Here is a 22,546-nt window from a genome sequence, read left to right as displayed (position 1 = left end):
AATTACAAGCCCAGGAGCATTTACTACAGACAGACACCTAAGAAGGATTTTACTTATGGAGACGTTTACTTCCTGTAAAAGAAGCCAAATAAAAATGACATCAAATGACCTAATTGTACATGTGCATGTATGAAGGGGAATAAAATTATATAACACAGATACAGCTAGCATATCTGGCAGATATAATCTTCAAAATCAATTTATTGATGGCCCCAACCATGAACAGTGGGATAACAAGTGTTGGGGTGGGGGCTCCAAATTGATTTTACACACTTGATGCAATTTTGGACTAGTTCCCCAGTATCAACAGTTCTGGGTGTTTTTTTTTTTTTTTAACAAGATGGGAATAAAATTGATAAGATATCAAGCTTTAGCAGTTAATGAAGCTTTTAAATCCATTTACAGAAGGATTTGTGGGTTAGGGTTGGTGGTGGCTCAAGTGGCTAAGGCTCTGGCCCCAGCACTGCCAAGCACCCACCCTGCTCCAGGGGTGCTGCATCATGGCTGACCCTGTGCTCTGACCCCAACCACCAAGGATGGGATATGCAAAATAAGAATTTCACTGTGCAGTAATGTATAAGTGACAAATAAAGGCTACTTAACTTGTGGAACGTAAAATTCAGCCCTGCATCATATGGTTTAATTTATGTACCATTTACTTCCTTGGCCAGACTGAAATTCTGCCCTCGTTCTCTAATTAGAATCAGCTAACACCCCCTGGATGTGTTCATTATACACACCCTGTTTTATGGCAATTAAGAGATTGTTTATGGGACCATAACTATTTGTTGAAACTCATAACCAGTGACATTGCCATCTAGTTTTACAGTGCACAAACGGAACAAGCTAGAAATGTCAGTGACTGCAAATGTCAGTTTAAGAGACCATGCTGGAGATCAATCCAAATAAATGAATTTTGGAGAAGACTTGGGAAAATAAATATAATCCATTCAAGAGAGGCACTGGAAAAGTAATAAAAGTGCAAAGAGGAGATTTAAAGTGATTAAAGGTTAAACAAAAAACAACCGCCATGTTCCATACTTGGGAACACCAACAGCACTATTCTGCAGAGAGGCATGTTGCTAGAACAGTATAAAGGTAAATGCATTGCAATTCAGTACAGTTCTTCTGCCTAAACCACAGCACTGTGAAAATCTTTTATCCGATTAGTATCGATCAATTTTTTTTCTCCTATAAACACAGCTCTGACAGTAGTTCTGGCTGCAATTCAAACAATTCCACCATAGCAGAGTACTCAATTTCTCCTCAGATGTCTCACTAATACAAGCAGCTGATGTTTTGCTTTGTCTTATTAACTTGAAGAAGAGTAAATGTAAATGAAAACAGTAACTAACTTCTCTCAAGGACATTCCACAACATTAAGGGTACTATAAAGAGAAAAAAACAAAACAGCATTGCTTAAAAAAATTGTTGTGATTAAAAAAATAATAATAAAAAGACAGACACTTTGGGAAATGCTATTGTTATTGGAAAATAAGCAGCTCTGGTATGATAGCAGTAACTGTACTCAGCAGGATGATTCCAGGTCTCTTCTCCCAACCAGAGGGTTTACTGAATAGTTTGATGACTATGAAAGTTGAAAAGAAAAAAAAGAAAGCAAAATAAATGAAGTTCACACTAGACAGAAATTTTTAACCAACAGTATTTAATGATCATTGCCATTTCTGCCCTGTACCCGTCATTAACTATCCCCCCTCCCTCCAAAAAGTACTCTTTCCCCACACAGTAGACAATCCAGGACCAGGAATCAGCTATTTAAACAGACCTAAATAAATATGAGCGTGTGTGGGTGCAAGTGTATGCGCATGTGTATGCATGTGCATGAGAGAAACGTTAAAATCATGGAAAAAAAACTACCTTAAATCTCAGATTAAAAACAAGTGTTAATTGTTCCAATTGTAAAAAAAATAAAAATAAAATAAAATAAAATGAAATATACATACTTGGGGCCATTAGTTAGTAACGCTACTCTAAAACAATAGCTTCTCTTAAAAAATGTCTTTGCATCAAAACCATTTTAAAATAATAATTAGAAAATATCAAGTTAAACAGCACCACCTGCTGGCAGAGCTCTGCTTTGGTCACAGAGAAGGAGGGGGGTGGAAGAAAGAGAGACTGACTAACAAGGGTCTTTCTCAATCTCAAAAAAGAAAAAGAAAAATTAGAATAATAAAATAAAATAATAAAAGGAGCTGTAAGACTTCATTACAATTCCCAAACGGCAAAAAAAACAGCCTTTTCGTTTTAGCACTAGATATCAGTTTGAACAATGAAGGTTTTGATATGGCTGTTTGAAATGTGGGCTATTGATAGTGATGTAAGCTTACTAGCAAAATTCCTTAGTCAGAAGGTGTGGAGCAGGAATTGGGCACAGGGAAGGAGAAGAAACTCATTTGCGATATCTTACACAGAAGACACTGTAGTGGGAGTGAGGGGGTTCTCCCACATAATTAGCTATTTGCCTTCACAGAAACTGAAGATAACTTTCTTTATGAATATGCCTGTGTGTGTGTTGTGGGGTGCAGGGCACACGTCAGTCCATTTTATCTGTCCAAGTACTTTCAAATCTGTCCCCCATTCAGTCCATTATTATTTTTAACATGACATGGCCTCAGGAATTTTCTCTCTCCCTTACATTAATGATGCCTTTTTTTTCCAATCCTCCCCTCCACACACAGGATTTGCAATGCTGGGGAGGGGAAGTGGGGTACAGAGGGATGAACACTGCTCCAGCATTCCATCCATCCCTCTTTCCCCTTCCTCCTGCTCCGTCTTTCTCTCTCTCTGTATACTTAGAGGCAGATCCTCCACCTTGGGCGCTGCAGAGCCGCGTACGGCAAATACAAAGCCCGGCTCTCTCTGCTCCAATCAGACAGGTATAGATGGGTGGGGCTCTCAGTTTGAGGCGCTGCTATTGGATGAGCTGGAGGTGGAGGCGACAGCTGTGCTGGCATTGCCTGTGGTGGCCACGGATTTGCGGATGTGAGGGAGCAGGAAGGGGTCACTGGCCAGCTGATGGACATCAATACGGTCCTCTTTGCGGTATACCAAACACCGACGGATAAAGGCCTGCAATGTTCGAAAATGGATTAAAAAAATCTTAGTTAATTACATTAGGATTAAACTGTCTACATTCAAAACTACAGTCAGGGATCATGTATTAGCGATAGAATTTAAAAAGGAAAGGAGAGAACATGAGTTGTACCTTAGCTTCAGGTGAAACTCCAGGTTTGGGAGGGAACTGCACCTCTGTGGCTTTGAGTATAGTGTTCTCCTGTAGAATATCCTGCTGCGACTGATTATGACCAAACGGCTAGAATAGAGAAGAAAAAACATGGTTACTGAAATACAATCTTAGATAGGTAGATAGATAGGAAGACAGAGACAAATAGAATAGCATGGCTAAGAAAAAAACCTAGCGCAAATGCTTGTCAAAAAGAAAATAAAACTGCTATGAATTTTTCTTGTATTATTTGGGGGAATGATGTGAATGTGTATTACCTTTTTCCCATAGAGGCACTGGTAGAAGATCACTCCAACTGACCACACATCCACTTTGTTGGAGATCTTGGGTGGCTCTTTCCCTACCACAAAGCATTCTGGGGGCAAGTACCTACAAGATGGAGCAAGAATTAAAAACTTGAATAGTGAATATTTGTGTCAAATTTACTATTGATCATGATCTCCAGCAATCCTACTTAATTATGCACAAAAATTCATGTGGTGGCCCAAGTAAACATGCAAGCATACCAGTAAGTCCCGGCTCCTTGCGATGTGAGCTCCATGCCGTCTACACCATAGTTGTCGTCGTCCATGATCTTAGACAAACCGAAGTCTGTAATTTTAATCTCTCCACATGCTGTGCCGTTCACCAGCAGGATGTTACCTAGATGCAACCATAAGAATCAGATAAAAAGGTCAGCCAGGTAGAAGAACAGTGATAATTTATGACAAATCTGCCAAATCGATAACAGTTTCTTCAGCTGTGATGACACTGGACTCCATTTTAAGGGAGTTTGATTCCCTGTAGGAAAACACTTAGATGTCAGTGTGTGTTCTGCTGCCATCTACGGGTCGTGACCAAGACATGCAAATCCGTAAATCCATACAGTGCAGTGGATTTACAGTGGTCATGATTGCGAAACCACATCTTCAACAGTTGAAGTCTACTTCAAGTTACTACTAGAGCTACAGACTAGATTTGTTGAAGAAATGACTGTCTATGTCTTTTTAAGGGCATGTAATATAACCCGGATACACAACAGCTTTTGCACACAGAATGATAATCAAGAATGATTTGCATCTGGCGACATCCACATTGCAGTCAACTACAATTTACCTGTTCTTCAAGTTTATAACCGAAATTAATTCATCTAATAACAGAAAAGTCTCTCTGATAAACAGTAAGCCTTGAAACTTGAATTTAATTAGTCAAATGGTGTTGCTTAATTTTCTATAACTGCAGCTCTTGACTGACCGAGCCAAGGAGTTTAAAATCACATGTTTATATTAATGCATTTAAACTTTGCATAATCTAAGACTAAATAAAAAAAATTACTTAACATAAATATCATTATTAATATGGTGAAGCTTTCTGCAAGATGTTTATTTGGCTTCAGTCTCCAGTGTCAGCACTTTGTAACAGTAAGTTTTCAGACACACAAAGTAAAAAAAAAGTATGCAGATGACTTCACATGGTCCAAAACGTCAAGCTGTTTTATTTTTCTGGTGAGAGAAAACAATTTATAGCTACTATGATAACGAAAACAGGAAATAATGGCAAATTTGTCATTTAAGCAAAACCTATGACAAGCAAGACACTTCAGGAAGTGATGCCGTAGCAAAATAAGACATAAGTCTGAGATTGGATGCTCAAACAAGGCACCAACATCTGTGGGACTTCCATAATAATGATTTTAACCTCATCAGCAGAATCCCTTGTCATCACCTAGTTTAAAAGGTCTTAAACTGTAAGTGTAGTGCCTCTTTGGTCTTACCTGGTTTCAGATCGTAATGGATAATCGGTGGGCGGATTTCGTTCAGATATTTCAAGGCGTTGACAACCTGCATGATGATGGACCGGCCCTCTTTTTCAGACATTAGCTTGTGTTGCTTCAGATAGAAATCCAGATCATTGCCTTCACAATACTCCAGCACTGTGCAGAACCTACAAATAATACACAATCTTTTTCTGGTCCAATACACCCAACGATTTTACAGATGGTGCTCCTAGTTATGGAATTCTCAGTTTACAGCAAGCATTTAAAATCAGCTCTGGCTGTCACAACTAATATGGCTGCAGTGTGCCAATGTGTGCAGTGTCTCTTACGAGTCGGTGTCCAGAGAGAAGTAGTCGTAGAGTTTGACTATTCTGGGATGATCAAGTTCCTTATGGATGCGATACTCTCTGCAGGCATGTCTGAAACAAGGTACATAACACTATTTACTTCGTTTCAGACAAACTCGAGCAGTGCATGTTTCTGCACTGTATGTAATCAGGTCACATATCTAAAAACCCAAATCATGGACATAAATATTTAACCTCTCCTCGCTTTTAATTTCCCATTCCACAAATTCATTCAGCAAAAACATGTATAGTGTCAGTAGTGAGATCTTTTTGCTAATGTACTTGACAAGTAAGAAAGCCCACTGGCTATACTCATAACTGCTTATGACAATGCAATACATCTATAAATAGGACAAAGTCACATAGCTACAAACTGTAGTAGCAGTCAGCTTGAAGTGGGAATCATTTCATATTCAGTTTGATTCTCTAGAGGTGAAACAGCTTATTAAGTGCAATCACATAAAGCACCTCTGCTGAGGTATGGTCTTTTCCACTCTGAGTAATGTCTCCGATGTATTATGTTGAATTTGCACCATCAAAAATATATATTAAAAAAAAAAAAAAAAATTATATATATATATATATATATATATATATATATATATATATATATATATATATATATATATATATATATATATATATATATATATAAAAAGGCAGACCGTAGTTGCAACATTCTCTCCTTTCATCATACAAAAAATGAGCTCTTTATTTATGCACCTCAATGTGATGCATCAATACGAATTGACTGTCGTAACCGCGAGTTGCAGCCTAATTATAGAAGTTTTATATTTAAGTGTACTGTTTGCTTAGTTTTTGTCCAGAATTTCCACCACATTGTTTTAGTGACTTGGAAACGATTGAATCATCCATGCAAGATAATTAAAAATGAATCAAAAACAGTTTGTACTGAAGTTCAGTGCAGCATTTCTCAATTCTGGTCCTGCATTATTCCCGGCCTACACATTTTTGCTGTTTTTCCTCCTCTCTCTCACCCTGTTCAACCTAGTGAATTCTTGTTAATTAGCTAGATCGGAGGGAAACACCAATATGTGCAGGCTTTTATTTACTCCTGGTCAAAGACTGAAAACACTACTCTAGAGCAAAATGTCACAGCTTAACCACATTTTAGAACATACATTAACCACTCTGGGGAACAAACAAGGCTAAATAAAATGCTTCACAGAAGGTTAAATAATCTTAAACATCCTACTTGTGGTAGTTTTCCTTCTTCTCGTCTCTCCAGTTCTTATTGAGCTGATGAATTTTCACAGCCACGTACCGCTGCTCTGTCAAGTCAAAAGCCTGGAAGAGAGAAGGAAAAAAAGGCAGAAATTAAAAAGAGAAAGACTACACTCCAATGTATAATTAAACATGAACCATTACTCACACTCACTGCATATGCCATTATAACAAACCTTAAAATGTTGAGACACACTTTGTGTGCATTTACACAATATTTAAAAACACAATAATCTTGAGTGGTGAACAAATTGATTTAGCTTGGCTTCCATGCAAAAGGAAACTCCGGTTAACAGCGCTGCCCAATGTAGTGTAATAACACGAGAGCCCTCCTACCTTGTAGACTTCACTAAAGCCGCCTCGGCCGAGCAGGTGCAGGAGCAGGTAGCGGTCGTTCAATGTGGGGTGATCTTTGAACCTGAAAAATGGAAAGAAAACATTTACAGCATTTGGCAGATGCGCTTATCCAGAGCTCTTTACATTTATCTCATTTAAACAACTGAGCAGGACCTTGGCGGTCTTGGGATTTAGAACTCACAAGTATCCGATCAGTCGTCCAATACCTTAACCACTGCGCTACTACTTTACCACAAAAAAATATGATGTTGAAGGAATGTTCCAGCATTTTCCCCAAAACCCTATACTCCATCTAACATGTCTGTAGAAAATGAGTGATTAGCAGAGACAGGATTTCTGGCATTCTTCTCTGTACTGAGAAAACAATATAAAACCTGTTTACTCGTAACTTAAAACAGATATTTAAGTTATTTAGTTGTTGGGAGAGGCAATAAACAATAAATTAAATTTTTGAATTCTTTAGTATTGAAATGTACTTCTAAACTGAGATCTGGTTCGCTGTTACTAGCTGTGGTTTGTGGATCTGATTGGAAATGGACAATAAAACGTCAGGGAAACTAGAAGTAACTGGACTGACTTTATTGCTCCAGTGCTCAAAAAATGTTGGATTAAACTACGTAGCAGCATTAGGCAGACTACTGGCTGTAGCTATTAATTTGTGGTAACTTTTTAAAATATGTTTGACAGAATTCCATAACAGCTTTTAAACATGTTATATGCTACTTTCTAGTAAACAGTGGAACATCATCAAACTGAAGACTGAAACAGTAAAACAGCAGAGAGGAGGCGACCTACTGGGAGTTATCTTCATTGTGTATTCTCTTAAGCTCTCGGATGTGAAGATTACGCACTCGTTCCAGCCTCTCCAATTCAACTTGGATCTCGGCTTCCTCCTACGCAGCGCACACAGTTTTTGAGGCTCAACACAGACAGTCATAATAAAACAGACCAAACACAGAACGCCAAGACTGTTCTAACAGTTTAGGAATGATAAAATGGAGAAAACGAACATCTGGCATGCCCCGTACCTTCTTTAAGTGACCAAGCCTCAATTTGAAAATCTCTTCTTGCTCGTGATATTCTGCTAATGACAACCTATCGGGACAGGAAATAATGAATGTAAAACATTTGAAAGAAATATCTCAGTAACATAGCTGGCATGTAGAGCTTTGTCCCTTCCTGCTGTCTCTGTGCTCACATTTCGTTCTCTGCTCCATTGCTCTTGTTCTTCCGTTTATTGGGTTCTAGGTTGGGCGGCGGAGTCTGGGCAGCATTGGGTGGCTTCTTTTTAGCCAGGAGCTTCCTCTGTCTCTCAATGTCCTCTCGCTGAGAGTTCACCCGCTCCTGCTGCCTACACACAGAGAAAAACAGAAACTCAACTAACAAAGCTATTTTTAAAAAGGAAAAAAAACCTGAACATGTGCTGATGACTACAGCACTCAGTGCTCAATATGAGCATTTAAAAAGGTAAGTGTTTTGAAATATGTGCCGCATACCATGTCTTATCCGAAGCTACTTGTAGGCATGACCTTATGTGCATTAGTGGCGTTTGATGATCCAAAAATATAAATCCTAGTATAAATGCAAATACATAGTACATACATCCTATTGCTGTCAGCAGAAAAAGTGCTTTAAAACAGTTAGAATGAAGAGTTTTGGATCTGATGCAAGACAAAAAAAAAAATCATTATCAATCTCCCATGTTTCGTCATTATATGGCCCTGGTCTGCAAAGAGTTTTCAAAGCATGCATGAAATCCCAAGGTATTGATCAGGGGAGAAGTATAAAAGTATTTCTTAAATATTAGATGTACCATGGAACAGTGAAAAGACCATCAGCAAACACGGCACCACAGTAACATCACCAAAAACAGGATGTCCCTTTAAAACTTACTACTTCTTACTGCTCTTGGTCTTACTTGATTAAATTCTGAAAGGCATAACCATCTGTCCACTGCTCCGTAAAGGATGCGCCGTGTCGCACTGTAGTGAAATGGCCCAGTCGGAGGCGATCCTGCATGCTCTTGTCCCTGCATGCCATCTTCTCCTGCTTCGACTGAACACACATACATATACACGCACCCAATTAACACTGGCTTCATTTCATATTAACTTTATCTATGCACACATGAAAGAGGTGTCCATACTTTCTCAATGAGCAGCTTCTTGCTCATAGTTACACATTTGTTGAGGCGTTCCTTACAGCGCTCCAGCATTCTCTGCTGCTCATCGATCTGTCTGCGAAGGTCACAGTTCACCTGCAACACAAACGTACACACACTGAGTATTCATGTTCCTGCATGTGTCATGTCAGGCAATTGTTGAGGATAAATAAGAATTGGTCGAGTGTATAGACTATATAGATGAAGGTAAAGATACATGTATAGAAACAATTAAAGAAACTTGATTCCAAGACTGTCTAAAAATGGCTGCTGTTCAAAAACTATATGGCACATAGCCCAAAGGTACAGCTTGAGCTTGAATGGAAGACACAGGAACAGACATGTCGCAGAAGAATCAGATCACTCTGAATTTTCCTTTTAACAAGCCATGAATGTTGGAATGTTTTAGACATGCCTTTCTAACAAACATATACTGTCCAAGTAAGTCTTTGGCAGCATGATCTTCGTTCCTGAAGGCTGCGTGCATAGTAAAATACATGAAAATCTCCTCTGTGAAAATGGCTATGAATTTTCACAAGACAACCGATTGTACAATAGCTGTATTATTATAATGCAGCCTTAATTCTAATTAACATATTTCCTTCACATGGAATTCTCAGAAATGTCTGTTCAGGACAACAGTGAAATTATTCAGCCTTCTCTGAGCTTGCCGGAAAGCCACCTGTTTTTCGGACTACAATTTTCTAAACGTAGGAAAAAATGATTTTTGAACAGCATCAGAGAGGCTCAAATTACCCAGGCTTCCTATGCTACCCAAATCTGTGCTGCTCCTACAAAGCTTACCCTGAGCAAATCATCAATGCGTCCCTCTTTTTTCTCCAGGTCTGAACTCTTACTGCTCTCCAACGCAGCCAGCTTTTCCAGAGTCAGGTCCGACTGATGGAGAAGAGACAGAAACTTTCAAAAGTGCCTCCTTGCATGTACTGCATTATCATCTTTATTTATAACGCACACTGAGAGATGCGAGTTTGTGAACGTATGGTACCTGTGTTGCCCGGTGTTGCGTGTGTGTGAACGCTGGTTTGAGGGTGCATGATGAGTGGGAGTGGTCTGTATTGGAATTGATAGAGGACGGACTTCCTTGCTGCACCTGTCGAAACACAAAACCTTGCTACCATTCTTCATTCACTAAATTGCAGGACATTATATACACCGATTCCAAGGATACATAAACACATGCTGCACCATTAAAGGCCTATTTCTAATCAAATATTTGATCCTAATAGCTGGATAAGGAACGCAGCCAGAGCAGCAGAGAAACATGATGAAGTGGTTACAGGAGTGCAGAAGAAAACAGAAATGAAAGAAGAAGAGAGTGAGAGCAGGTGACTCACTGCAGCAGGAGGGTTGGAGAGAGAGTGCTGCGGGGAGGAGCGCACCACAGGAGGAATACCACGCGCCGGACTAGTGCCAGTACCACTACCCCCCGCAAACTAGACACACAAGGAGAGAATGGTTAGCGTAAAGGATGAGAGATTAGTATAAAAATCTATGTGGTTAACAGAAAACAGCCCTCATTTTACTGTAGTGCATTTTGATCTTCAATGCTCAAACCAAAAGACTCCATCAGTATTCACCCGAGAGGAGATGCCATATGTTGCTGTTTACAGGATGCTGTTGTGCTCACTGGCACTCGTCTATTCGTCGCTACATAGGATTGCTGGACGACTTACAAACGCAGCCTAGCTGCAACCGTTTTACCGGTCTCATCCTGAGGGACTCTCTAACCTTGCATAGCAGTTCTGAGGCTAATGCACAGTTACTATCTGTAGCTTGCTGTTCAAACTGTCAAAACACATTTCATTCTCAAGGGCATTTGTCAAAGACTGTTTAGGTCTTTTTTATTTTTACACATCGCTTACTTTTCCAAATAGTTCTCAGCAGAGAAGCAGAAGTCAGCCTGGAGCCCATAATAAGTAGACTCCAGTCTGTCACTATTATGAGCCATTTGCTTATGATACTAAATAAAGTACTAAAGCAGAAAGGTCTTTGGATTTTTATTAATAGATCTGTACAACAGTGTCTTTAAACGAGATAGACAGAGATTTTGTTCACGTTACATATCTAAAAGAAATAAAATAAAATAAAATAAATAAATAAATAAATAAAATCAAGCTACCCAATCTACAATATAAATGCTAGCATTTTGTGAGTAATCCTCAAGAATCATGAGCCGAGTATCATCAGTCATTAAATTGTAAATGACGAAAAAGTACTCAAAATGATCCAAAATATTTGCAGCATATAAAATATTTGCAGCATCCTGTGCCCATACTATAATGGCGAATTCAATAAGCACTGTTGCATGAAGAATAAAATGTCATCAAATTTTCCAAAAGCCATTTTGTGGTTTTTAAGTCGTATTTATAGACCAGTGGGAATTAACCCACAAGCTATTCAAGATGGGATGCACGTGTGCTTATGTCAGCCTTACAAAAAGAAAAAAGAAAAAAATGTAACACCCGCTTCAAAGCAGCTTAAAAACAAAACAAAAGACACACCCCGTATACCTATGTTGGCTATGATGAAATTCCATGTTGAGAAAGCTTCACAACACGAGTGTGGTTTGTAAGGTTTTAAAAGCTTGCACAAATGAGAGGACTAATTGCAAAACTAATTAAAATGCAAATCTATTCCTGTTTCAGATCTGAAACGAATCACTACATATACACACTCAACCTCCTAGAACTCACCTCAAAATAGTCGCTGATTTTGTGTCCTCTGCCTCCTGCTTTGGCTAGGAGAGAAAAAAACAAAATAAAAAAGACATGTACAAAAAAATGAAATGTGAAGTTCTAACACACTGCTGATTCCACAGTGTTAAAAATACTGGTAATTAATGCTTCCCCGATTCTAACAACCACATAAATCCTGCCCAACATCTGGAGGAAAACAAAAAACCCTTGAGAGATCAAGTAAGAGAAAAAGTGAACGAGTGTGTAACAGTCAAGAATTTCAAAAGCAGCTACCTTGGCTGTCAAAGGGGTCTCCTTTCCTCTTGCGCGTTCTCTGGTCATTCGGCTTCTTCTCAGGTGTCTGTGTGTGAGAGAGAGTAGGCGGGTGAGAAAAACAGAGAGACAGAGCAGAGCTGAAAATGGAATTTATGACTTCAAGGAAACATCTAGAACAAGATGAATTCTCACACTCTACAGACCAGACGCCCTTATACTCTCTAAAACTAAACAAATCAGCACGGTTCTACTGTGACTCTGTGAACACACGCTATCAACAATACTCCACTAAGGAGAAGGTTCTCTCCCACAGTGCACAAAAAAATAACTATTCACCCAGGTAACTTTTCAAGTCCAAGAAATCTGAAAACTTAATTCCTGCTGTGAGTTGTAAGTATTTTAGCCTTAGTATTTTAACACTAATATGTTTTAGTCATAGTTATGAAAAAGACGATCACAGGATCAGTGCTGTACGAATGATGGAACCAGTCAATCAAGAAATTCTCCCAATTATTCCCAACCATGCCTTGATTACGGCTTGAGGCTGTAACTGGGCCGTGTTTGTGCTGTAATGTATGTGTTGCGATAATAAAGGCTTCATGCCTTTCCTATGATGACATATCATAATTATGTTCAACGAATGATTATATTTTTAATTCTAACATATTAACATCATTTATTAGGCTTAGATTATTGTAGAGCATCCGGTTCTACAATGCGTCCCTGTGAATTAGGTGTTTGACAATAACACATCAAAACACATGCCTTAATATAAACCTGCGATTTGTCTTGCAGCCACCACTACAGTCAGAGCTGCTGTTATAGAAAAATCAGCACCTTCTGACCAAGCAGCACTGTGGGAGAAGCTATATTAAGCAAGCACAGGACTTAGCAGGAAATGTATGCATATGATCCTGCGCAAACATTAGGGAGCTGTATTTAGGTATTGATTTATAAGTTCTGGCTGAATTCAGCTAAAGTACTTGGTTGGTGTGTGTGACTAACCTCAAGCTCTTTGTCACTCAGAGAGCCCACGCTACACAGACTATGATTGGATGACTCGTTGTGCCCGGAACCCTACAGAGAGAAGAGAAACATCAAGTAAATAAACGAGTACAGAGCTTCAAATGTTAAAACACAAGAGCTGCCATGAAGTGAACATCCTGTTTACGAGTGCACAGCTCCGCTGCGACACCAAGACGGCCTTCAGATCAACCAAACGCTGCTATTCATTACCCCCTGACATTTTTCCATCCCATCGGGCCAGAGGACCGCAATGCCAACAGACTTCAAGGTTGCACAGAGAGACGACGAGATGGGGGTGGGGTGCTGAGGAAGTCTTTTTTTTTTTTTTTTAATAACAACTCATATCTCTCAGGCCACTTCAGCCTCCGTGGAAAAAAAAAACATGCATTATTCAATCACAGTAAGACAGGACAATCTGCTCTGACACACCTGACACACACCGCGAAAGAGACTCATGTTTCTTTTGAAATTTTTCCACTGCCTCTGCATAACGCGTCACAGGTTAATCATCATTGCGAGATGTGGTTTTGCCACACGCCTAATATTTAAAAGGGTCACTGTGACTACCCACTTAACACTACACATGGTGCATCAAATGAAGCAATCACAAGTGAATCCCACAGATTTGGTCTTGGGTGATATGACAGCATCATATAGACATTGTGATACATGTCACAATATTTTGTCACCTCCATCTATATTTTTGTAACACTGCCCAGCTACACTGTTAACAATATCACAGGTAACTATTTAATCCATCATGCTTCATCATCGGTCAAAAAAAGTTCATTGGATTAAAGGTTGGACAGGACGTACTCTCTGCACTTCAGCCAACTGGGACATGATCTGGATTTAGCTTTATTCACATACATATTAAGGATGATTCAGGATAAATTAAAACACTGGTTGTCAGTGCAGCTCTAGAGCAGTACAGCTCGGCAATAAATATCTAAAAGGGCAAGCTGTCAGTGTGTGCACACATCTATCAGGTTACAGAAGATAATGTACATTTCACCTAAAACCGGTGCTTGTTACAAACATGCTTGTTTGTCATAAGCAACACAGATCAATGGGATTTCTCAAAGATGCAGAAAGTCACCAGGACCTGTAAATTACTTTAGATTAACATGCTGTTACCCGTCTCTCCTACTTTTTCCTATACGTGTCGATTTCAAATATCATCCAACCCCTGATTCTGGCATTCTCAGGGTGAATGTATCACTGTCAAGCTTTTACTGATAAGTGAAGCAAACTTAAGAGCTGTGATGATTTTGGCCTCTGTGGTGGGACAATCACAAGAGTCAAATCAGTCCAAATCGGTCTCAATACTTAGTATCAGCTGTGTGTCTCTGGCCTCTAGTGTTCACTGCAGACTTAACATTGACTTAACAAGAGAGTGTTTGTAACTAGATATACCTGATGTATATTTGCAAATAATTATCTTTATGAATTAGTAACGGACAGAACATCACATGATTAAATTAAAGAGCTGCTAAGATAGAGAAATTAGGACAAATGTGATTTAAATTTGTTGTAGACTGAGGAGATTTGTATTAGTATAATACTGAAAGGGGAAAGCAAAGGGAGGACAATGATGGAAGGGGATCAGAAAGATCAGAGCAGTGTGTTGGCATGTCAGACCTTGGCGACTCCAACCCCAGTGAATCGAGCCTCGAGCAGCTCCTGCCTCCGAGGATCCAAGCTGTGCAGTTCCTCCATCATGACTGCAAAAGAGAAAGAGAGAGAAAGAGAGAGAGAGAGAGAGAGAGAGAGGATGGTTTGCATCTCATTACGTAGCCATAGTGATGCTGGGGGGTTTGATACCACAGTAATGTCTGTGTGACATGTTGAGTCATGGGCCACTGATGCTTGCATTTTCGAGACCTTTCTTAGACTTGATGAGCCTCTCTGATTGCTTTTTCACTCATACAGACCTTCTGAGACTTCCAGCATCGTAAATCAGGAGGTCACATGACTCCACATGACACGTACTCATAGAACATCCCCGTTAAATTTGTGTTGTATGAACTACTAAAACAATTAGACCCCGAGACTCATCACATCATCTCCCAAACTAGAACACTGATCTTCATTGAGAGTTTAGCTGAGCCAAACCTGAAAAACTTCACTGGGTCAGCAGCAGGTCTGGGGAGGTGGCTGAAGGGAAAGAAACAAACAAAAACAAAACACGATGCTATCCAAAAATACTAACCAGCTATACAACAAGCTAGCTAACATACACAGGCTAATCAATCAAGCCACAAGGCTAGCTACCGAAATATGCAGCCATTAAGGATGCAATAAAGTTATTTCTATCCAACATAACCGAAATTCAAGATACGAGACGTATATTAAGGCATCACACATCCTAATAAAAACAGTCCACTTGATTTTTTTGTTTTTAGATCTTCACGAAACGAACAAAACAGACGGTTATCTGGCTAAATACCATGCAAGCTAGTTAGCTAAAGCTAGCAGACAATCTGTTACTTCAGAAAAGCCTCCATGTAACGTATTATGCATTTAAAAACTATACCTCGGGAGAAATATATATATACATAAATGAAAGGGAGTGTTATGTTCAACTAAAATGAATACTGTTAGACACTTAACTAACGTTTTTAGCTGAAGCTAACCTGATCTGACCCATGGGGTTTGGCACCTTCATCAAGACATTGTTTGCACTCTGCTGCTATTAAATCCAGCACAGTTAACAAGCTAATTAGATTTCTCACAAGTTTTGACAGTCAGCAAATAATTATTAAGCAGCACAGAATGCCAGTTTTACCTGAGTTGTCGATGTTTTCGACTTGGGGTGATTTTTTTTCTTTTTTGGTTTAATTTGTGACTGCTCTCCCACTCTTTGTCACCACACACCTCGTCCTCACTTAACCAGACATTCCCGAACAAGGCCTCAAATCCCCGAGTCTCGCCAAAGCTCACTATACGGAGCAAGGCGCGTGGCTTTCGGCTTCCAGTCCGAGCGTCAAACGGAGGCTGTGGTACCTCCCGACACGAGGCCTCGGTGTGGTCAACCTTTCCTTTGGCCTGCTTAAAGGCAGTCTATTAACTAATCAGGCTCTCTATAGTCCTTTCCTCCTAGGAAGCAATGGCATGCTGCCTACACAGCGATTTCCACCGAGCGACGGTCAAAGCGCATCGAACATGGCTCCGCTCCGAGCGATTTAAATCTCGATCCTCTTCTCAGATGTTTGTTCCTGATGCCTACTGCGGGTCAGCAGCACCGAACCGGGTTAAGCGCCTCGAATAATCAAAACTGCGCCCAAAACCATCTCCCGTGTGCACATCTCCCCAGAACAAACACGACGTGAATGCGAAGTGAAGCTGTTCCCGGAGGATCAGTTAAATCCGGATCGATTCGGTTCGGTTCTCATTTTTCGCAATGTAAACAATAATCGGTAAAATCTCATATTTTCTCGTGAGACTGTGCAAGATTTTCGGGCGTTCGGCCACGCCCCATTTCTACATTCCATACGTTCCGTAGATTGTTTTATTTCTCTTAATAGATGCCCTAATTAATGGCCAGTATTGAAATAAGTGGCTTGGGTTAATCTTAACACTCACAGAAATAAGGGTACTAAAATGTACTTTTCCTTGATGTTCAAGTGGTAACCTCTTTCATACCTTAAATATGCATCTTTCACCTGGTAATGTGAATAGTGCACCTTTAAAAATACTTTAATTGGATTTTATGAACCACTCATGCTCCTTAACATTTCCAAACTTCTCTTAAACTGTGGTTTTAACAATAGTTTTTAATAGCTTACAAAGGTTTACAAAATAGCTTACAAAATAGCTTACAAAGGTCTAAATGCCTAATGTTACCTTCTATCACATGGTGATTAATTCATTTGTAATTAATTCATGGCTCTAAATAAAATACACCAGTCTGAAGTGTTCTGGTCAAAGTGGTGCTTCATGTTACTACATTTGAATACCACTGCAGTCTCTGAACAGATGTGACACATCATTTTTAACTAGAAACAGAAAAGCATTGTCCATTCACCTTTTAATATACTGTTTGAATTTTTGAGCTTTTGTTTTTTTTTTTTTAAATAAGCCATGTTAATAAAGGAGCCATGACTACCTAATCAATAGAGTGCACAAAGTTGTAAAGTTCTTTCTCTCCTACTCTGTCCAAATGGACTGGATGAAGTGTGATGTTATCAACTCTTACAAAAACCTTGATGGGATTTGAGCCATCCCAGGATCTCTGAGCCATCCCAGTATCTCTTTTATTTACTGTCTAACTGCAGTAATGAAATTTCTGATGTAGGAAACAAAAGGGTGGATCTTTGGCTTGGAGTAAATATTGCAAAAATAAGTCACAAAGCAGTGTCAGTGCACAAGTCAAACAATCCTGATACAAAATACTAGAAAAACCTACCAATAACTGTAATAAAGTAACATTAATAACTACAAAGAATGCAACTCTTATTACAAACTGCAACTGCCACTGTTGCTAACATCTCTTCTAATGTATAAACCTATACATTTCCATTCATTCTGTTTGTTATTTAGGGAAGCTTAAACACTGGCGCATTTGGTAAAGACGACAGACCCTTTTTCTAACTTAAAAAGGAAAAAAAAACCTTTCATCCCTTCTTTCCTGATGAGATAAATTTGTCCATTCACTGTTTAAGCCTGTGTATCAGTCTACAGTTGTTTGTTTAATGCACAATACTAAGTAATACAACACAAATAACGAAAACCTCATCAGATATTCTTGCAGGTGTCACACAGCTTACTATCTGATCTCAAAAATGTTAAAAATGAAATGCTGCTATATCCTCCACTTAGAGACAATAACCCAAACCTAAAGTTTGAATATTTCAGAAACTGCTTATCTTCTAGGATTTTCCTGCAGTCATCACTCGAGTTTACAAAGAATAGTGTAAAAACTATCAAACAAACACCAACAACTCAAAAAACATCGTGTGCAACAGTTCTGCAAAATTGCTTGTTGAGTGAGGTCAGAAAAGAATGGTCAGAGTGGTCCCGCCTGATAGGAAATCTATAGTAACTTAAATAAGAACTCTTTACTGCCATGTTGAGCAGAAAAGCATATCAAAATGCATTGCTTGTTCAGCTTGTAGGCAGAATGGCTACACCAGCAGAAGCCTGCATTGGGTTCTCTCCCTACGTAAAGAATTGAAGAACGGACAATGTGTTTTCAAAATACCGTCTACATTTCCCATATTGACTAAAAAAGTTGCATATCTGAACTCTTTTGAATATGTTAATAAAATATTTAACATAGTGGTTTATTTGCCTCATGTTAACCATTTCAGGGTTGGAAGCAGAGTTTGCATGTTCTCCCTGCACTTTGGGGGTTTCCTCCCCTAGTCCAGACTCATTTGTTGCAGGCTGAGTGGCATCTCTAAATTGTCTGTAGTGTGTGTGTAATTGTGCCCTGTGATGGGTTGGCACTCTGTCCACGGTGACCCCTGACTTGTGCTCCAAGTTCCCTGGGACAGACTCCAGGCTCCCAGGGACCCTGTGTAGGATAAGCACTACAAAAAATGGATGGATGGATACATATATATAAAACCTAATGTACGTATATGTATGCTGAAACTGATCTCAGGAGAAATCTGGATGTACTTTAATGAAAGAGGTCAAATTGATTGGATTTTGATGAATTTTATATATCTGCTTCTTAAGTCTTTAATATTCAGAACTTTTCATACCAACTTACTTCATGTCAATGTACAGGCTCAACCTGTCTAACAAACTTTCTCCCAAGTTATATTTTAAACCACCTAATGACAAACATAAAAATGCTTTCTGATTTACTGCACTGCTATTAACAAGTGACAAATTAAAGACAAAACCGATGCCTCAGTTATGACATCTGGGACATTTTTCCGGCACGATTTGGATCTGCACTCCCTGACCCAAACATGTTGCGTAAGCGTTATCTGTGCTGTCAAGAATTGTTAATACCTACAATGATTTTAAATTTGTACGAGAAGATGGAATTATGCAGTGCCAAAATAAGTTAAGAATTCCTGCAGTCATGCAAATGTGTAGTTAATTTCAAAACAATAGGAGTTTAACTGGGACATGATAATTATTTATGCAGTCTCTGAGCCTCCAGGAGAGTAAATGGAACACTCATGTGGTTCAGAAGTGCTCTAGTAGAGTTTGAGAGTGGGAGAAGCTTCAGCAACAACCCAGACTCTCCCACTAGCAACATTACATTAACAGCAATAACAGTTTGTCTTATTCCATTTTTATTTTCATCTCCATAGACATATCACTTTCTCAAATTTGATAAAAATAATGACAAAACAGGTATTTACCAAAACCATCTTTTATTTATATCATATAAATGTTTAAAAGTGTTTAAAAGCATATCAAACATGATCCTAACGGCAGTAGGGATTTATAGGATTTAATGTTCCCCATTCACTTTCCTCTACTGCCGCCACCAGATCTTGTTGCCTTAAAACCGCAAAAGTTTGTCTTTAGTTTTTATGGTTGTTTTACCAAATTGTCAGAGGTCCAGTTCTCCGCTCAGTGTGTAACTCTAGTCCTGTGGATTTCCTTGCTATCTTGTCTCAGCTGCAGGTTGCAGAGGCTTTGTGTTTTTGCGGTATTTACACTGCACCCAGACTCTGTACATGGTCAGTTGTTTCCCTCTGTTCACCTGCAGCCTTCTGTCCACCAAATTTTGCACCTTTTCCAGACCAGCACCACAGAACAGATCATGTAGCTCTTCTGTAATAACAGGTGGATGGGGAAAGAGACAGATGAAGGAATAAAAGTGAGCATGAAGTACAAGTTACCTTGTTTCACTGAATACAGTTTACAAACTGTTTCATGTAATACTATAAACTTACATACTCTATATCATCTAAAATTATGGCTCCCTTGATTTCTAACGTACTCTGGTATTACAGCAGCAACAAAGGCAGTCATTGACTGTGTGTGTATGTGTGTGTGTGTGTGTGTGTGTGTAAAACGCTCATTACCTTGAGTGAAAAAATAGACTCGTGTTCCGTCTCCTCTGACATAGAAATTTTCAGATAAGCACCTTCCTAAAATGTGAAAACACAAACAACATCCTTAGAAGAGAACAGTACAGAGGGACACATGTATTAAAGGCATTTTAAAGTTCTGACCCTTTTTAAAACGAAGCTGGGCCATGTCGTAGCGTCCATAATCCCTCAGTAACAGAACTCCTCCGGGTTTCAGCAAACTGGCCAGCTTACTGAGAGAGCTTTGCATTCTGACAAGAGAGAAAAACACAAGATTTAATATTATTAACAGTGAGATTATTATACTATTTAGATCTTACACAAACTTGAACACCTTTATTAATTGGAAATTAGCTTTTCTTCTCACTCTATTAAATTAAGCAAGCTAATATAAGAATAACAGTTTGATTGATTTTAGTTTTATATTAATATAATATCTTTAAAAAACATTTCTTATTTTTCTACATTTATATTTGACAGAGGAAACTAAAGTAGCTTTTAAAGCTACTTTAGTAGCTGAATGAATGTGTTTAATGTTGATCATTTTCATTAAGGAACAATAATTCTAAAGTCGACTACACGTACACCTGAGGCAAGGGACAGGGGATGTGCACTAAAACTGATCTCTCTCTCATACATTAACTCACGCACTTTTCAGGGTGAAGAGCGGAGAGGACGAATATGAGAACAATGACATCGAGACTCTGCTCTGGCATCGGATAAGCAGCTGTGATGTCGCTCAGGTCGTGGACGAAGGCGTGACATCGAGATGGGTTGTACTCCAGATTAGACTGTGAAGGTAATTAATCAGTCTGTAAATCTGAATGATCAAAACAGATACAGATTTTAGCAGTGCACTTTTGCGTAATTTTAAAGATAGCAGTGTCTGGAGCAACATATAATTGTGTTGATGTAGAAGATGAAATTACTGGCCAGACATGTGCAGTTTGCTAAACTAGAGGCTACAAATGCAAGTTACTTGTTAGCTACATTTGAAGCAAACTTTACACAGCAAACATGTTTTGGCTGAATGTTTTTATTTTATAAGGTTATCAATATTATTGAAATATAAATAATATATTTACGAAAGTATGCAATAAAATAATAATAATAATAATAATAATAATAGTAAATGCTCAATTGTAAACATTTAATTACATTTAAATTTTACATTTATTTAATAGTAAATGTTTATATTGTAAAATAATATTTATTTTTAATAATTCAAGTTTTTACATTTATTATTATTATTATTATTATTATTATTGTTGTTGTTGTTGTGTATGTGTACATACAAATACATCTCTAAACTGTATGTTTAAAATAATAAAATCATACAAAAGCCCTTCTATTTACCCCCCATTTTCCCCCTCTACTGACAATACAACATAAATGATTCTGACTTAGCAATGACTTTCTTTCTTACTCTGACGAGGTCAATAGCTGTGCTGGAGAAATCGCAGCAGTACACAAAAAGGCCTGGATCACTGGATTTCAGAAAAAAAACAAACAGACAGACAGACAATGTGTTCAAGGATTTATCCTCAGAATACTCTTGTATTTTTCAACCTAAACTCTATTCATAGCATCTGTAGCACATGTGTGATTACTATATTTGAGAGTTTTGACTCATTTCTCTCTACTCAACAGAGAACAGAAAACTATTGGGGGTAGTTTTTTGCCACCTCAACAACTGCCCTTAGACTTGAATGTAAGTTACTTGAATATAACTGTTTTTCTTTTCAGGTTTTCTTTGTTCAAAGCATAGAGACATACACTACAGTTATGGTAGCTAGACAACAGCTTAGAAGCACTGAGAGCTCCTTTAACAGTATGTTGTGTTATTCTATATGTCTTACTTGTTCGTCTTGAGAATTGGGAACACTGTATTGCCAACTCCACAGCCTACCTAAGGCAAAACACACACATGTTTATTTACAGAAAGATCGCACACACACACACCCAGATATGCATATGTGTCAGCACACGTTTATCAACAGTACGCACATATGCATATCACACACATATATCAGCTGACTGACCTCCAGAATGCGATAAGTGGCTGAGGCTCCAGGAAACGCTGCTGCTTCTTCTGTGACCGGTGCATGATTCTCGTCGCCCTTCAGTTCCAGGTTTGCTGTAATCTGGACGAGGTCCTCATCTGACGCCATGCCCTCTCCTGAACTCTGGGAACGCTGAGGGCCGAGCTCGGGGAACTCAGTGAAGAGCCAGTGGCGGTCCTTAAAAAAGCGGTTTTCATGGATGGCGTAGAAGTTGTTCCAGTACTCATTAGCTCTGTTCTCAAAATCCTCTGTTCAGAAGACAGTTGGGAATAACAGTCAGAAAAGGAGTACAAACCACAACCTGGTAGGAATATTATTCAGGACAAAAAAAAAAGAAGAATAAAACTATG

General features: G+C 38.8%; 2 protein-coding genes across 3 annotated transcripts in view; both read right to left on the bottom strand.

Annotated features, from left to right (window-relative positions):
• Positions 1-1,675: 1,675 nt before the first annotated feature.
• tlk2 (tousled-like kinase 2) lies at positions 1,676-16,569 on the bottom strand. 2 transcript variants are annotated; one of them, XM_058415882.1, is made up of 21 exons: positions 15,918-16,569; positions 14,771-14,853; positions 13,109-13,180; positions 12,122-12,188; positions 11,846-11,889; positions 10,487-10,585; positions 10,138-10,242; positions 9,936-10,028; positions 9,117-9,227; positions 8,889-9,025; positions 8,169-8,321; positions 7,999-8,065; positions 7,766-7,863; positions 6,950-7,031; positions 6,585-6,676; positions 5,351-5,440; positions 5,019-5,188; positions 3,772-3,907; positions 3,523-3,634; positions 3,227-3,334; positions 1,676-3,090 (listed from the first exon to the last, which is right to left on the bottom strand). In XM_058415882.1, exons 2-21 carry the CDS (start codon positions 14,849-14,851, stop codon positions 2,917-2,919), a joined length of 2,091 nt encoding a protein of 696 aa, XP_058271865.1. In that variant the 5' UTR covers positions 14,852-14,853; positions 15,918-16,569; the 3' UTR covers positions 1,676-2,916. The 2 variants fall into 2 exon arrangements, with proteins under 2 accessions (XP_058271865.1, XP_058271873.1); XM_058415890.1 differs by lacking the exon at positions 10,487-10,585 and having other exon boundaries at positions 1,677-3,090; positions 15,918-16,568.
• A 2,889-nt stretch (positions 16,570-19,458) lies between these two features.
• mettl2a (methyltransferase 2A, methylcytidine) overlaps positions 19,459-22,546 on the bottom strand; it is a 9,638-nt gene continuing 6,550 nt past the window's right edge. Inside the window, exons 4-10 of the mRNA XM_058417021.1 lie at positions 22,176-22,444; positions 21,993-22,042; positions 21,560-21,620; positions 20,785-20,924; positions 20,278-20,384; positions 20,128-20,193; positions 19,459-19,873 (exon numbers count right to left, since the gene is read on the bottom strand). Of these exons, the coding sequence (XP_058273004.1) occupies positions 19,704-19,873; positions 20,128-20,193; positions 20,278-20,384; positions 20,785-20,924; positions 21,560-21,620; positions 21,993-22,042; positions 22,176-22,444 (863 nt within the window). The 3' untranslated portion in view covers positions 19,459-19,703. The remainder of the gene's footprint in view (positions 19,874-20,127; positions 20,194-20,277; positions 20,385-20,784; positions 20,925-21,559; positions 21,621-21,992; positions 22,043-22,175; positions 22,445-22,546) is intronic.

This window comes from Hemibagrus wyckioides, linkage group LG02 (genome assembly GCF_019097595.1).
Source record: "Hemibagrus wyckioides isolate EC202008001 linkage group LG02, SWU_Hwy_1.0, whole genome shotgun sequence".
NCBI classification, from domain to species: Eukaryota; Metazoa; Chordata; class Actinopteri; order Siluriformes; family Bagridae; genus Hemibagrus; species Hemibagrus wyckioides.
The sequence above is the reverse complement of the archived record's forward strand: the minus strand, read 5'-3'. Positions and strand labels throughout refer to the sequence as shown.

Bases quoted from the DNA above. Each gene is read 5' to 3' on its own strand.
- tlk2 (XM_058415882.1), bottom strand. From the start codon at position 14,851: ATGATGGAGGAACTGCACAGCTTGGATCCTCGGAGGCAGGAGCTGCTC. The intron at 9,228-9,935 runs GTAAGCTTTGTA...TTTGTGTTGCAG, and splicing joins GCATTGATGATTTGCTCAGG to GTGAACTGTGACCTTCGCAG. The intron at 3,635-3,771 runs GTATGCTTGCAT...TCCATCTTGTAG, and splicing joins CAAGGAGCCGGGACTTACTG to GTACTTGCCCCCAGAATGCT.